General features: G+C 42.1%; 1 protein-coding gene across 3 annotated transcripts in view; it reads right to left on the reverse strand.

Annotated features, from left to right (window-relative positions):
* Positions 1-17,960, reverse strand: part of KIAA0319L (KIAA0319 like) — a 199,257-nt gene that overhangs the window by 130,658 nt on the left and 50,639 nt on the right. For all 3 annotated transcript variants that reach the window (XM_069756828.1, XM_069756827.1, XM_069756829.1), the window contains exon 3: positions 9,392-9,558. In XM_069756828.1, coding sequence (XP_069612929.1) covers positions 9,392-9,533 — 142 coding nt within the window. In that variant the 5' untranslated portion in view covers positions 9,534-9,558. The remainder of the gene's footprint in view (positions 1-9,391; positions 9,559-17,960) is intronic.

Raw genomic sequence — 17,960 nt, forward strand, 5'->3', positions numbered from 1 at the left:
ATTTAAAAAAATTTTTTTTTTTTATCTCATGTGATGCTCCATTTCTGGGGTGGCTGCTGGCTGGTAGTTTTTGGAGGAAGAGCCCAATAACCAGGGACCTTCCCAGCCTTATAATATCAGCTATCTGTTTTACTTTTGCTGGTTACCAAAAATAGAGGGGACCACACGTCATTTTTTTCATTTATTTATTAGGTTAATAGAAAGTTTTACAATAAACTACACATGCAGGGCACAGATTATATATCTGGTGGATATCTATTATCTTTGCACATCTTTAAAACATAAAAATCTGTAATTTTTTTTAAAGCATTTTAACCATGCTATGGAACCATGGGATCATATAGACCCCAGTGCTGAATAAATTGAAATATTTCTATAACTGGTCAATCTCAGACATTGACCTGCTATGTATTTTCAAGAAACATTATTCTGCTTATGTTCATGATATTTTGAATTTTTTTTTTCAATTTTGTTTCAAAGTTATTTTCAATTTTCTGTGTTTGGGACTCTCCTGACCCCATAGTACCTTTATTGTCTGACATTTAAAAAAATATATATTTTCTGTTTACTCACAGGCTTTGTAATATAATTGCAAATAAACAATGGCTAGTCACTTTCAAGTGACACCAGCAGTGTTACAGGACAGCGTAAACGGTGCTATGTTTGTCCTCAATCAAAGGACAAAAGACGAGATTTGTTTGCACTGACTGCAAGAAGTTCATTTGTGAAGAACATGGCACTATGACGTGCAGTGAACGCAAGGGCTACATTTATTGCCAGATCATTTGTTGTCATTATGTTTTTACTAAAATCCATGCAGTTACAGTTATTGTGCTTTTTTTATTGAATTTGAATACTTTAAGTTATTAGTAAAGCATTTTGGTATAAATTTCAGTTTGTGTTTGATGACAACAAATAAATCACTTCAAAGGAACATTGGATTTCATAACTGTGTTCTGAAATGATGACAGAATAAAACTTGATTATTCTGAACAGCCAGCATGTTCATTTTAATGAAATATGATGATTTTGAGCCTGGGGTCATATAGACCCCATGGTACCAAAGCAGTGAATTTTTTCATGGTTCCACAGCAGGGTTAATCTGCTATGTGTAAAACTGACAGCGTACGGATGGCCAAAATAACACCACATGGATAGTAAAAGCAGACCATTTCATAAGTACCTTTCTTTTCAGCAGAGTTGTGGAGGGGGCATTAGACAGTATTGCAACATGGAGTTATGCTGTTTCAACCCATAATTCAATGCATTTTTATACTCATGATTTATAGAGACTAATAGCCATTGATAAAGTCATGTCCTTGCACCTAAATGCGGCAGTAAAACCAGCTATTTTATTATTTAAAGCCTCACTACAAATGTGTGTGCACTTATGCATGGAAAGACCAGAAAAATCTGCTGTGAAGAGTACACATATATTATACATAAGTCAGTTCATTGCTGTATGTAGACGAGGGTTGTTAAACGTCTGCCTGTGGACCCCAAAGCAATTTTTGGTGGATGAGCAGTCAGGGTCGGGCTGGGTCAGGTGGCAGAGGGTAAGCTGGCACTGTATCTTTAAATGTGTTGTGTGTCATCTTTTGTGTGAAGCCGCATCTGCTGAATGATGTTGCGCTGCCTCTACCCGCCTGAGGGGATGTCCAAGTAACAGGGCTCTACGCATGCCAGTAGGTAAGCGCTATAGAGGACATTATAGTGTATGTAGGGAAGCTATGGAGCCATTATACTATATATATGGGCCATTATACTGTGTATAGAGGAACTGTGGAGCCATCATTCTGTATGTAGTGGGCTGTTGGGCCATCATACTATATGTAGGGGAGCTATGTGGTCATCATACTGTGTATAAGGCTATGTGCACACGTTGCCGATTCTCTGTGGATCCGCAGCGTTTTTTGAGGTGCAGAAGTACAATGTAAATCAATGAGAAAAAAAAATGCTGTGCACACTTTGCAGAAAATCCGCTGCGGAAATGCTGCGGTTTAAAAGAAGTAGCATGTCACTTCTTTTTTGTGAATCTGCAGCGTTTTTGTACCCATTCAATTATAGAAAACCGCAGGGGTAAAAAACGCAGCAAATCCGCAAGAAAACCGCAGCAAAAACGCACAAAAAACGCTGCGGAACCGCACATACAACGCGACAAATCCGCAGGTGGGTTTTCTGCCAGGAGAGGCAGAATCCGCACCAGAAATTCCTAAGGCTAATCCGCAACGAGTGCACATAGCCTAAAGGATTTGTGGAGCCATTATACTATATGTAATGGAGATGTGGGTTGATCATACTGTATGCAGGGAGCTATTGGGGACATCATACTGTATATAGGGGGCTGATGAGCCCATACTGTGTATAGAGCAGCTGTGGCGCCATTATACTTTATATAGGTGACTATGTGGCCATCATACTGTATATAGACGGCCTATTGAGCCATCATAGCAGGCTGTGGTTTTGCTGTGCACTAGGCAACGCATTGTGATGCAATTTACTTGATACCTTTGTCATGCAGTTCAGCCGCAGCCAAAATTTACCAATGCGGACTGCGCCCTACCGTGATTTTTCTAAGTGGCCCTGGATCTCACTTTAGTTTGACACCCCTGACGTATATAAATGTTGTGTCCATTACTGTGTCTCTGGGATTCCTTTGTTTTATTAGCCAAATAGTTTCACAGCTCTGCATCCATTCATTTTATAAGATATTGCTATTGGCATTTTTACATGTACTGGAATTGCTGAATATTTCCAGACAGATGGAGTGTCAAATTATAGTTATATTTTATGTAATTAGCAACCAAATAGAAAACTAAAGCATTGAGTCTGGTTGAGACACGCGCTCCTTGCCTAGGAAACCTAGGAAACCGGCCACCCTGAAGTGTTAGAGTGGCTGGTTACCTAGGCAAGGAATGAGTGGCTCCTAGATAACCTAGGAAACTGGCTGTAAACTATAGAATTAAATATCATTCTTACAAACAATGTGATTTTACCCATTTCTAAACTTGAGAGAACCCTTTGAAAAATAAATACGGTAAATGTGATTCGTGAATATGAAGTCACATCTCAACTCCAGTTTTTTGCTGCTTTATGCCTGGGAAAACTACATGAACAATGTCACCAATACTTGATTACAGAAGCCTTTCAGCAGCAGTCCTCTGTACATGTACAAAATGTAATAAACTTTGCATGCATTGGTATATCACTACTAGAGCGCACGGACACTGCTTACCTGGATGCCATTATGATACATTACTGTGTATTATATGCTACCAATTATTGGCATTCCGACAAACTGACAACAGCTGAATGTATAGAAGAAGTGGGGGATTTTCCCAAACCTGCAAAATCACCATGTTGTACAATAAATGTATCAGGTGGATTCTTGCTCTAGTAAATAACGCCAGTGTCATCAGCATGATAACCTATGTCCATGGATTAGTTTGCACGCTGTTTGTAAGGTGTATGTTTTATCAATGGATAGGCACACAAAAGAACATTTCTTTTAAACTCATTAACAGTTGGATTATAGGTTGGCTGAAACAATGACATGTTGAATCCGATTTTTGCTATAGGCTACTTTTATGCATGAGGCTCCTTACAGGGTTTGGGACATTTACATCTGAAGAGCCAATGGGCAATAAGGGCTATCTGTAAATGTAGTATCTATATATATAATTGTCTAATTCTGTCTGTTTGTCTGTAACGGAAATGCCGCGTCGCTGATTGGTCGTGCCAGCCGCCCACGACCAATCAGCGGCAGGCGCAGTTTGGCCGCGAATTGGTGCGGGATTTGAACCACGCTTCGCTGACTGGTCTCGGCTGGCCAGGCGTGACCAATCAGCGACAGACGCAGTCCGGCCACGAATTGGCATGGGATTTGAAGTGTCAATGTACTTCTTTCATCCGATGATTTATTTAAATACAGTTAGATATTCATGTAGTGGTTTATATAGTTCAATGATCTGTTTAATAATTTCGTTCAGTTGTATTAAGTTCTCTGAGCAATAAAATTTAATGATAATGTATATATTTTACCCGGAAAATCCTGTGTATTCATTGCATTATTCTTATATCTTCATAAATAAACTACATACATATTCTAGAATACCCGATGCGTTAGAATCGGGCCACCATCTAGTAATTGTAATAATCAGCAGTCTGGGCTATTTATTTGGTCACTTTATGCAGGCGTTTCTTATGCATGTTCATATTTTATTGATAATATCCAATGGATCTCTGTACAAGGGCTGATTGTAGGACTGAGAAATCAACAAAGAGCGAAGGATAAATGGGCAGCCACAATTGGGCTTCTGATTCATTAGGCGTAAAACTGAAACATCGCAACAATTTTTGTGCAATTTGTAATTAGGCCAAAAAAAAATTATTTTTACACTATTTGCAACTTTATGAAAGAGGATGGTGCTTAGTTGGAGGGGGCATGGCTAACTCATTCATCATAATTTACACCAAGACGAAGGCACAAATTACGACAGAAAAGTACTCCTGTCCGCAAGTGCAGAACATTTCTTGTGAAGGCACCAGCCCCTTAATGAATTTGGCACATCTTAATCATGTGCACTCAACATTAAGACTGATGCAAGTGAAAATCATGCGCCATCAGATTTTGGCTAGTTGAATGGCTTGGCCATTGCAGAATACTCCATCACATTACCATAACAGGCTACTCGGTAACTTTCTTGTTATGTTTGGCGTCAACATGAACTTTACTGTGCATCACCATTCTACTAGTTTTACAATATTTGACTGAACCAGGTAACAATCTATGAAATTAACAAGTCCATCTGCCACTTCTATCTACGGTCACATCATCAGTTTATAGCAGTGACCTGGTTCCGTTGGGGGCCATACATGCCCATGCCACCATAGTGACAGATGATATGGACATACTGCAGATCATGAGCCCTGACTTTCCTTCTTCATATTGTTTGCTTCCTATAATTCTGGTACAAGTTGTTATTGATTTCATCTGTCCGTACAATCTTGTTCCATAACTGGGCGTTTTTTTTCTTTTTTTAAAGATAATTTCTAGTGATGAGCAAATATACTCGTTACTCGAGATTTCCAGAGCACGCTCGAGTGTCTTCCGAGTATTTTTTAGTGCTCAGAGATTTAGTTTTCATCGCCGCAGCTGAATGATTTACATCGGTTAGCCAGCATAAGTAGATGTAAATCATTCAGCTGCGGTGAGGAAAACTAAATCTCCGAGCACTAAAAAATACTCAGAGGACCCCGGAGCATGCTTGAGAAATCTCGAGTAACGAGTATATTCGCTCATCACTAATAATTTCTCGTCAAGTTTACAGTAATCTGTCCACTTTGTTTGTGAGTTCTATTAGTTTGCATCTCGATAGAAACCTTCGAGGATTCTTTTCATGAAGGCATCTGATTGTAGACCAATGGTAGTGATAAATCCACCTGCTTGATAGTCTTCTTAACTTGGCTAGAGCAGGTGGATGGAGCTTTTCTCCAGCGCTCTTCTAGGCTTTTTGGTGTTTCTAAGTCCTCGGGGCACTAATATAGCACAGCAAGTTGTGGATTTATTCACTCCTAAAGTTTCTGTGATCTCTTCTGATAGGTTCGCTTTGGCTTTCTTCAGGCTCAAGGTGGTCTACTTCAGTTGCATTCATACTTCTTTGCACTGTATCTTGAGAGTTTCATGAAAAACTACCAAGTGCAAATTCTACCACGAGATTCAACTCATTCAACAGACATTTTATTTCCATAAAGGACCACTCCATTGTTTTTTTTTATTACAGCGCTGGAGTGGTGCTACTAATGCAAGGCCCCTACACTTACCAGCAGTTTTAGGGTAGGTTCCCACGTTCAGTAATTGCTGTGGATTGGACGCTGCGTACAGCTGCAGCATCCAATCCGCAACGTCCAGATGTTACAGCAGGGGTCCCCAACTCCAGGCCTCGAGGGCCGCCAACAGTGCAGGTTTTCAGGATTTCTTTAGTATTGCATCGGTGGTAATGTGATCATCTGCACAGGTGATGATTCCAACCCCTCTGCAATACTAAGGAAATCCTGAAAACCTGCACTGTTGGCGGCCCTCGAGGCCTGGAGTTGGGGACCACTGCGTTACAGCATAGTGGAGAGGATTTTAGGAAATTCCATCTCCACTATGCATTCAAAGATGCAGGTGGCAGACCTCCATATATGCACATGCGGCGTATCTTTATAGACCGCAGCATGTCTATCTATCTTGTGGAGACGCTCAGTCTCCGCAAGATAAATAGCACTGTCCTATGTATAGGATGCAGCGATTCCAAAAAATGAACACATGCGGAATCACCGCGCGTACAAAAGCTGGCAGCGCCATGGATGGAGTGGGTATCTGCTGTGTCTAAAGCGCTGCCTTTACGGAACGTGGAAACATACCCTTATACTTACAATCCGCCATCTTCTGCTATTAACCGTGCTGCTCCGCTTAGTCTCCAGCAGTTTGTGACCTACCGGATCACTCCAGTGTTTGCTGCGAGAGCCAGAGTTCCCTTTTCAGTGCACATCTATGAGAGCCTCGATCTGTTTCTCAGACTTGCTTTGAGAGCTTGAGACCATTACCTATGCCTTCTAGTCAGTCAGAAGCTGTGATCTCGAGATGGCGGCGTGGGACTGGAGCGGCACCGGGAAGAGCTGAAGATGGCGGGTGGTAAGTATAATACTAGGTGCAAAGATCTTACGTTAGTAGCACCACTCCAGCACTGCAATAAAAAATGCTGAAGTGATACTTTAATTTAGGAATTGCGCATGACAGGGCTACATAAAATCTGATCATTGGATATTTAATAGTCTACTTAGACAGGCCACCACCATTCGCATGCGCAAGAACGATCTGTAATGCATAGACTGTCAGCCTTCTTAGCAGCACATGTTCCATACTGCTCATTCATTGGTGACTGACAGCTTGTTTACAATCATCAAAAATGAGCATTCCTAGGCACGCTCATTCCCAATAAGCGGCCAGTGTAAAAACACCTAAAGAGTTAAACTGAATGCAGTAGTCCATTTTATTAACTCTCATACAAGCAAACCGTATACTACATGATTGCTCATGAAGGCGACTAGGTTGAGAAAAACAGCACATATGGCCATTTCTTGAAAACTGAATGATGTTATTTATACTCCCTGATGCAAACTGCTCAAACTCATGGGAGTTGCAGTTTATAATAAATGTGCAAAGAATACATAAAATGTATGTGCGGCTAAAGTCAACCAAAACTTGTATTCACAGCAGGTAGGTGGGTGTGAATGACATTTCTTTCTTCGGCTCCATTCAATTGGCCATATGCCAATCCACCCATACTAATCATTTTTTAATTTGGGGTTCATTGAAAAGATTGCGCTGTTCGATCTATATAGCCTCAGGCTATGTGCACACGTTCAGGTTTTTTCGCTTTTTTTTGCGTTTTTTCGCGGTAAAAACGATATAAAAACTCATTAAAAACGCATATATTATGCATTCTATCATTTAGAATGCATTCTGCATGTTATGTGCACATAGATGCGTTTTTTTCCGCGAAAAAAACGCATCGCGGTAAAAAAAGAGCATGTTCATTATTTTTGCGGATTTTCTGCGTTTTTCCCGCAATTCTATGCATTTGGGAAAAAACGCACAAAAAACGCACAAAAAAAACGCGTCAAAAACGCGTCAAAATCGCATGCGGATTTCTGGCAGAAATGTCCGGTTTTTGTCAGGAAAATTTCTGCAAGAAATCCTGACGTGTGCACATACCCTCAGTGTTGCACTGTGTATGGCTGCCTGCAAAATGAGTTAGCTGGTTCTGACCTCAAAGTTTGTAACTGACCTTTGTTGTCATAAATCAGTTGTCAAAATAATTCAACCTGATGGACGAATTCTCAGTAAACTTATTTATACCCACATTGTGAAATACAAAGGCAAACGGTCCAATATTTTTAATGGACCCCAACAGCAACAATGATTTTTAGCCAAATGCATGCATTTAGTAGTCCACATCCGTTAGCCAATGTAAAAATCATCAGTTAGGGTGGTTTCACACTTGCGTTTTTGTCTGCAGCGTTTTTTGCACAAAAAAAAACGCATGCGTTTTTTCCACTATATTTAACATTGAAAACGCATGCGTTTTTTTGTGTACGCGTTTGGTCGCATTTTCAATCGCATGCGTTTTTTTACTGCATGCGTTCATTTTCAAAAATGCAACTTGTAGTATTTTTGAGAGGCGTTTTTTGGACACAAAAAAACGCATTCGTTTTCATGCGTTTTTTTGGGGTCAAAAAACACATTGGAGTCAATGGGAACGCATGCTTTTTTTGTGCATGCGTTTGCATGCGTTAAAAACGCATGCGTTTAAAAAAAAAAAAAAACATAAAAACACACTGATAAACCACCCCACACCATAAAATTAATAAAGGGATCCTACCCCTAACCCTAATCCCTTTAAGGGTAGGGGTAGGGTTAGGGGTAGGGTTAGGGGTAGGGTTAGGATCCCTTTAGGGTTAGGATCCCTACCCCTAACTCTACCCCTAACCCTAGCTCTTTCTGTTTACAGTGGGTTTTTTACTTTATTTTGATGATTGGCAGCTGTCACAAATTTATCTGCATGCATTTAAAAAACGCAAACGCATGAAAAAACGCATGTAAACGCGTCAAAACGCCGCGTTTTTTCACCACATGCAAAAACGCATGCGTAAAAAAAACGCAGCGTTTGCACGCGTTTACATGCGTTTTTTCACCATGCATCTTTTTAAAACGCATGTGTGAAACCAGCCTTAGCTGTGATGACATCACTTGGCACCATCGCTCCGTCTCGCGGCATCAGACAGGCTTGTGTGTCCAACACTAGGAGATTCGGCCCCTTCCCCCACACGCACACTTTGGAGGGGAGGCTCTGACCTGATTCCACTTCATAAGCCGAAGATGCTCATGTGAGTTGACATGGAATGTGTACAAGTCTACAATTTATGATGCTCAGGCTTGCTGGGAGACATTAACCCTTTAACTGGCAAGGAGAAAAACGGCTTTTACGAATATAGAAATCATTTTGGTTTTCACATGAGGATTAATCAGGGATTTGAAAGCTATAAAAGCAGTTCAAAGAAAGCATAGTAGGACTAGGTCTGTACCAAGGAGCATGCCACCGTACAGCATGTGTGCCTGGCATGTCTTCTGCCTAAAATCTGACATCCCTAGATTCTACAGTAGCAAAACTAGAAGTATTCCCCATATCCTTTTTCCATGCTATAATAGAGACTGGGGCATATCCTGAAATTTGCACCCCCCCCCCCCCCTAATTCTGCGGTGTGCCTTTGGACGAGAGCACATCTGTTCTAGAACTAGTTCAGAACACACTTGTTATATCCTACATCCCACTCCAGAAATCACCTGTCATGGAGAAGAGAATGCTCCAGCATGTTAGCGAGTACAACAAATATGGCCGCGCCGTGCAGGTCACTCGTCTCCTCCGGGGGCGTATTAATGTCGGACTACAGTCAGAAGCCGGCATTCTTAAGAGAGAACTCTCCATGGCGTCTTCCTCTGAATTTCTGAGTCTGAAAATAACAGAATGTGGATAGAAGTTATTAGGAAAAGAGCTCATCATTTATTACAATCAGTATTTTTGGAAGATTGTAGCGGTTGTTTACGTGCTCTTTTTATTTCTTTGGTATTTTTAGTAAGCGTAGGAAAAATGTTCTGGAGGATTTTTTCATGGCCTTATGACTGGCAGGCTGTGTGCCTTTTTTTGCGTTTAGCATTTTTGCGTCAGCATGGAATTGGGCCAAAAACACTATGGAATCCTTATGCAAGCTTATTCAATGACAATCCTGAAGTGCTGTGCACATGATCAGTAAATTTCACTTGAGTATTTGCAGTGCGTTTTATTCTTCAGCATGTCAATTCTTTGCGTTTACTCACCCATTGACTTCAATTGAGTCAGTCAAACCCTCAGAAAAAACGCAGGTGTGAAAATATTGGCGGATTTGCTGAGTTTTTGTTGTGCGTTTTACCAACTTCCTATGGCATTCCCACGCTGTCATCTGTGTGACAGTGTGGGAAACACCGGCATGGTGGTTCTTAACGGCGGTAACACGACCTCTGGTAAGACCTCCGGTCAGAGCATTGCAGGATCATGCTGTCAGATGTCAGCATGATCCCACAGCTGTGGCTGCGACCCGCAGTAACGCTACCGCCGGTACTGCAGGATCATGCGGTCAGACGTCAGTGTGATCCCGCAGCTGTGACTGTCACCTATGGTAAAGTTACCGCAGACAGTCGGTCACAGCGCTGTGGGATCATACTGTTAGATGTCAGCTGTGACCCGCAGGCGTGGGCTGATGAGACTACTGCTCTCATCGGGCTGCGTCTGCTGTCACTGACAACACTAACAGCAAGTGCCGCTGACGGGAGACGTATTGCCATCTGCCAGCACCAGCGCTCATATTTTAAAAAACAAAAAGTAAAATTACATACATATTCACGCAAAAACACATAAAAAAAGCAGAAAAAACAAGGCAAAAATGCACGTTTTTTCCACAGCTATTTTGATGCCAAGAGATGCAGAAACCTTGCAGAAATTTCTGCAAGCAAATACTCAATGTGCACACATAGCCTTAGAAAAAAAATATGATGCAATCCATATTTGTGACAATATTTGTGACTATTTCCTATATTCCACCACGTTCACTAGGTTTTTGAGGAGTGTGTGGGGCTTACCAGTAGGGTTAGGGCCTCCTAAGGACCAAAAATGTTACTAAAAAATTATTAATAAATAATTTATTACAGAAATTGGTACAAATTATGATGGAAATCTGCAGCTTACTTAAAGATCATTTTCTGTAGCATGGACAGGCACTGATGCCCCACATTTAGGCTGAGAACACGGTGGAGAGAAACATCTGGCACTTCCCATGGGAAATCACCAGACTCCCTTAAAGGGAACCTGTCACCTGAATTTGGCGGGACTGGTTTTGGGTCATATGGGCGGAGTTTTCGGTTGTTTGATTCACCCTTTCCTTACCCGCTGGCTGCATGCTGGCCGCAATATTAGATTGAAGTTCATTCTCTGTCCTCCATAGTACACGCCTGCGCAAGGCAAGATTGCCCTTTAACAAGCTACATATATTAATGGAGCAAAAATCCATATAAATGAGCAGAAAGCAAAGTAAATGTCCTGGACAGATTTTATACTTTTAAAAATTTTGGCAAGAGAAAGGAAAAAAGCCATTAGGTGGCGATTTTGGCTACGACACACAAAAGCGGACTAGCAAAATATCACGCTATTCTGTTACTACACCGACTAATGAAAAGGACTACAGTAACTTTTTATTATCTACTATATAATTGTCTAAGGGTCACTTCCGTCTGTCTGTCACAGATATTCATTGGTCGCGGCCTGTGTCTGTCAAGGAAACCCAAGCCACGACCAATCAGCGACGGGCACAGTCCGGAAGAAAATGGCCGCTCCATACTCCCCGCAGTCACTAACCGACGCCCGCATACTCCCCTCCAGCCACCGCTAACACAGGGTTAATGCCGGCGGTAACGGACCGCGTTATGCCACGGGTAACGCACTCCGTTACCGCTGCTATTAACCCTGTGTGTCCTCAACTTTTTACTATTGATGCTGCCTATATCAATAGTAAAAAATCTAATGTTAAAAATAATAAAAAAACAAAAAACCTGCTATACTCACCCTCCGTTGTCCGCCGAGCCGCTCGCGCCGGCCGCCATCTTCCGTTCCCGGCGATGCATTGCGAAATTACCCAGAACACTTAGCGGCCTCGCGAGACCGTGAAGTCATCTGGGTAATTTCGCAATGCATCCTGGGAACGGAAGATGGCGGCAGCCTTGCGCTCATCGCCTGCGCCAGATCCGAAGGTGAGTATGTTACAACTACAATGGGCCCTCGGATCCAAAGGTGAGTATGTTTATTTTTTATTTTTTAACCTGTGACATACGTGGCTGGGCAATATACTACGTGACTGGGCAATATACTACGTGGCTGGGCAATATACTACGTGGCTGGGCAATACACTACTTCGCTCTGTGCTGTATACTACGTAGCTGGGCAATATACTACGTGGCTGGGGAATATACTACGTGGCTGGGGAATATACTACGTCACTGGGCAATATACTATGTGATGGCAATATACTACGTCACTGGGCAATATACTATGTGATGGCAATATACTACGTCACTGGGCAATATACTACATTGCTGTGCAATATACTACGTGGCTCTGTGCTGTATACTACGTAGCTGGGCAATATACTACGTCACTGGGCAATATACTACGTCACTGCAATATACTACGTCACTGTGCAATATACTACGTGGCTCTGTGCTGTATACTACGTGGCTGGGCAATATACTACGTCACTGGGCAATATACTACATGGCTGGGCAATATACTACGTAGCTCTGTGCTGTATACTACGTCACTGGGCAATATACTACGTCGTTGTGCAATATACTACGTGGCTCTGTGCTGTATACTACGTCACTGGGCAATATACTACGTGGTTGGGCAATATACTACGTGGCTGGGCAATATACTACGTCACTGGGCAATATACTACATGGCTGGGCAATATACTACGTAGCTCTGTGCTGTATACTACGTCACTGGGCAATATACTACGTGGCTCTGTGCTGTATACTACGTCACTGGGCAATATACTACGTGGTTGGGCAATATACTACGTGGCTGGGCAATATACTACGTGGCTGGGCAATATACTACGTGGCTAGCCAATAAACTATGTGGCTAGCCAATATAGTACGTCGTTGGGCAATATACTACGTGGCTGCGCAATATACTACGTGGCTGGGCAAAATACTACGTGGACATGCATATTCTAGAATACCCGATGCGTTAGAATTGGGCAACCATTTAGTGGAGCAATAATTAGTTCCACAATTTTAACATGCGAAACACATTCATTTACATATTTATCTCTAAAAACAGTGTAATCAACTACTCAATCCCAAAACCATAATAAAATCACATAAAAAAAAAACACACAAAAATAAATTTTTAGCTGCAACTTAAAAAGGACCTGTCAATTGTTGCCCTTATTTTATTCCCGCTGCTCCCATGAGTATGCCTTTTAAAAAAAAACAAACAAAATAACTCCAGAGTTCTGGGCCGGTTTAGTGTTAATTTTTCCTGAATTTTTTTACAAAAGGGTGTGGCTTACGGGATTTTTTTTCTAGGGGTGTGTCTTCATGTACTGCCTGATTACCGAATTACTCTAGGAGCCACGCCCCTTATAATGACTAGAAAAATTAGCATGTAACAAAAAAGGCCCATACCTCTGGAAGCGCATGGCGACATATATATATTGAAGGGAACCTGTCATCCCCCCAGGGCCTATTAAGGTAAGAGAGCCACCTTCAGCAGCACTAAGGCTGCATTCTGTGAAGGTGGCTCTTATGTTTTTGCTCCCTAATAAGGCTAAAATATTCACTTTTATAAATTGCGCGCCATACCTGTATTGAGTTTGGGGGTATGTTTTTCCCCCTGACTCAACCGCCTCCCAGCCGTCAATTATCCCCTCAGTGCCCCGGGCACCGCCTTCTCTGTGTTTCCTCACATCACAAGCACCTGCGCTGTGCTCTCATTTTTCGGACATGTGCTGTCCGTGCTGCCCTGGGACTAACATCAGCTGATGTACTGATATCGCGCCTGCGGGGCTGGGAATCTGGCGCCTGTGCAGTTACTCTCTGTGGCTGTCCCCATCTCCCTCCGCCTCTTTCACAGAGAAGGTGGCGCACGGAGGTGATGACTGACGGATGGGAGGCGGTTGAGTCAGGGGGAAAAAACGGACCCGCCGGACTCAATAAAAGGTATGGTGCGCAATTTATAAAAGTGAATAATTCAGCCTTATTAGGGAGCAAAAACATAAGAGCCACCTTCACAGAATGCAGCCTTAGTGCTGCAGAAAGTGGCTCTCTTACCTTTTATAGGCCCTGCAAGCTGACAGGTTCCTTTTAAACACCAAACTGGTCACTGATGATCGGTCTTCTGTTAACCCCTTAGTGACCGAGCCAATTTTGACCCTAATCACCGGGCCAACTTTTACAATTCTGACCACTGTCACCTTATGTCGTAATAACTCTGGAACGCTTCAACGGATCCCATTGATTCTGACAATGTTTTCTCGTGACATATTGTACTTCATGATGGCAGTAAAATTTCTTATATATAACTTGTGCTTATTTGTGAAAAGAGCAAACGGAAATTTGGCAAAAATTTGGAAAATTTAGCAATTTCAAAACTTTTAATTTTTATGCCCTTAAACCAGAGAGTGGTGTCAAACAAATTACGGTAAATAACATTTCCCAGATGTCTACTTTACAGCGGCACAATTTGTGAAACATAATTTTTTTCTTAGGAAGTGATAAAGCTTTTTTTTTTCTGCCCTGATTTGTGGCAAAACCTGATGTTAGCAAAGTGAATGAGAAACCTGAAGTGCCATACACATGGTGAGTATTTGAGTAAGCAGTGTCCAACCCACAGCAACTATGGAACGTGAGCACTTAACCCAAGGTCCCTTAGAAGCTGCTGTTTTCATGTGTATCGGCGGTTGTTAAGGGGTTAAAGAGGTTGTCCAATGTATCTTTATTTTTGCCAAATGTGTTGTGGACATGATTTTGTGATATTTCTAATATATGAGTATTTGGGTGCTTTCACATTGTATTTTGTCACCCGCTTGGTGGTCCCGTCGGGACCATAGACCATAATGGTGCCCACAGAGTGAAACTGTGCTGTGACGTGATCATTTTCAGGACACCCAGCCGTAGTAAGTAAGTAGACAGGATCTTTTGCTCTTGTTAGTACAGCCCTCCTCACAGACTGCACAGCTCTCTAATCCAGATGACCAATCCTGGCCATCAGCCTCCTCCAATTAAAAAACACCCCATATGGAAAAGTAATTGTTCTATTGGAAGATGGACAGGTCTGGTCACATGCTCCCTCACAAGCGGCCATTTTGAAAATAGAAGTGCAGTCTGTGAGGAAGGTGCAGGAAGTATCAGAATGAAAGCCTGTAGTACTTACCTATTAGTTAGTGTCCACAACACATTTGCTAAAATTAAATGGCCAACCCCTTTAAGCACATAATCCGAATACTCCGTAACATTCTTCCAAAGTTGATCCCAGCTACATCTTCCAGAAAAGTCTCCCTCACTGTCACACGGAGGACAACACTGACAAGAGCAATTTTGGAAAGGTCATTAGCTGAGGCTTTATGAATTAGCACATACAAATCGTGGTCCCACAAGAGTAATTTATCCCCTAACTATAGTATTCAGGGATAACTTTCTGATTGCTGGGACCACTGCAATCCAGAGAACAAGGCTTTGGTTCCTGAGAACACATCTGAATGAAGCAATGGTCTGCATGCTCGCCCTCCACTCTACTCTTCGCCTATGGGACTGCCGGAGAAAGGAAAGTGCAATGCTTGGCTATTTCTATAGACAATGAACGTAGTAGAGGTCCATCCTCATCCAGAGCACTGTTTTGGGGATTCCTGGGCGTCCTAGAGGTTGGACCTGCACAGTGAGCAGTAAGGTATTCGCTATTCTATGGATAGGGGATATGTTTCAATTGTGGGAATATCCATTTAACACAACTGAAATCACGAGCCTTAGAAAATATCATATGTTGAAGTTTGGGGTCAAGAGTCAATGGACCTCACAGAATCAGGAAAACCTTCATAAAAAATTCTTCATTGAAGTCTTACTATTATTACAAACCAAAAAACCTTAGACCTCTAAAATAAACCATTATTGATATAGACGGCAAGAGGGAAGAATGACGCTCCAGCGTCGTAGACTGCGGTCACACTTTGCAATGCACAGCGCTGGAGCTTACAATTTCATGACGTATTTGCGATGTTGAAGTCGTACGGCACCCATTAAATCGTATACAATATCGTGCACGCCTGTGTTACACCATGCGATCATGCCACCACAGCGGGACACTTGACAACGAAAGAAAGTTTCAAACGATCTGCTACGACGTACGATTCTCAGCGGGGTCCCTGATCGCAGGAGCGTGTCAGACACAGCGAGATCGTAACTATATCGCTGGAACGTCACGAATCGTGCCGTCGTAGCGATCAAAATGCCACTGTGAGACGGTACCCTAAGTCCCATGATGAACCCTTTTATCTCAAGGGGGAAACACGTTGGGCAATAGAGAGAGCTGAACAATGGCTGATAAGTACCACAATTTGGTGGAATCTTTTTTTCTTGAAACTTTTTTTTTACCCATGTCTTGGTTTGTGCAATCAGGAGTCAGCTGAGACCATTGGTTTATTTGCTATAGCTTTGAACTGCCAGTACCCTGTTTTCTTCTTGTTTTGTAAAAGTGGCAGATGATTTTTTGATGGGCCTTAATGCAATATGATTATTGAAGTACGACATCTGCCAATACCTGATTGGGCACCCATAGTAGGTCATTTGACAAAAGTATAAGGGCATTGTGCAATAGAGATATTTAATGTGGCATTTGCCACTGCTAGATTGGGTATTCACTAATCGATATATAGGTCATTTGACAAATAATATGTATATTATAAAACCATCTAAAATTTAAGGGTACAGTGCAATAGGAATAGTGACTTAACTTTATCACTTAAAACTGTAACAGTTATCAGCATTTTAGACTTCGGCTCTATTATTAGATATAGAGCTTTTTTTCAGTCAAAATATCTATGAATCTCTGGTCCTTGAATGCAGTTTAAAGCATTGTCATTTGATAGAGGTCATTTTGCTGTTATTTTTCTGTTTATTTTGCCACCCATTTTTTGGTCGCAATATCTCTCCTGGCACTACGAGATAATTTTTACATTGGGTATTTCTTTGTATGTGTGTATTTTTTGTGTATATTTAGTGTAAGATTTTTTTAGGGTGCATGAGGGCCTTTATGGTTGCCGACGTTGAGCGGGGGCGCCATTACGCCAACAACTAGGGTGCCAACCTCCGCTGGTAGGAAGGGTGAGTCTAGGGTCAGTCTAGGGAGAGATTAGCCCTAGTTACATTTTTTTCTCCCCTCCTACTCAAATTTGCTATTTTTTGCACTCTTTTGATAACTACTATTATGTGATATACCTTTTTAAAATTACCTCACAGAATCAGGCCATCCCTTGGTATCAGTCTATGAACGGGACCCATCGTATCAGGGGGCTTCATACATTGCAGCCACAGTGCGTGTTTTGCCCAAATTGTTCGATTTTGGAAACTATGACTAAAATAAACCTGGCAAACAAGGGCTGTGCATGGTTTCTAAGGCCAAGATTGTTTTTCAGATGTAACGTCACCACAAAGATATCATAAGCTTATGACAGATAACAGTCAATAACTTTCAGCTCCCCAGGGTGAGAAAGAACAGCTGCTTGTGATGTAGGCGACGCCAGGTGAGGGCATCTCACGTACAGTGGGCAGCGGAGGCCAAGCAGGATGTGCGTTCCAAGAAATAACCCTGTACCTCCGCTTCTGACACCGTGTATACGGGCGGGCAGGAGAACAATATGCATTTAGAATATACATTCTCCGCCATTGTTTCTGGAAGGCATAATTGGCAAATATCTCATACGGCGGGTGAAGCATATGGAGAGCTGACGTGGACTTTAAGGGTTAAGTCACATCAATAATACACTGCAGCAGCCTGTAATTATGCTCTGCAGAGTCACAGCGCCCTAGTACACAGACACCTGCTCCATGTGTACTCAGCGAGAGCGCTGGGGGGGTGCGGACAGCATTCTGCTCCCTCCTGTGTAAGCCAGCCCTTCAGGCTCATTCACACACATGTAATACAGATGTATACACACATGTAGGAAGAAATAAAGGAAATCACACAGTGAATTTCTAACTGGAAGATTTAAATGCATGCGGGCATATGTGCGGGTATAGGTGCCAGCTATAGGAAGTACTCAACAGCAAA

This window comes from Ranitomeya imitator, chromosome 3 (assembly GCF_032444005.1).
Source record: "Ranitomeya imitator isolate aRanImi1 chromosome 3, aRanImi1.pri, whole genome shotgun sequence".
Taxonomy (NCBI): Eukaryota; Metazoa; Chordata; class Amphibia; order Anura; family Dendrobatidae; genus Ranitomeya; species Ranitomeya imitator.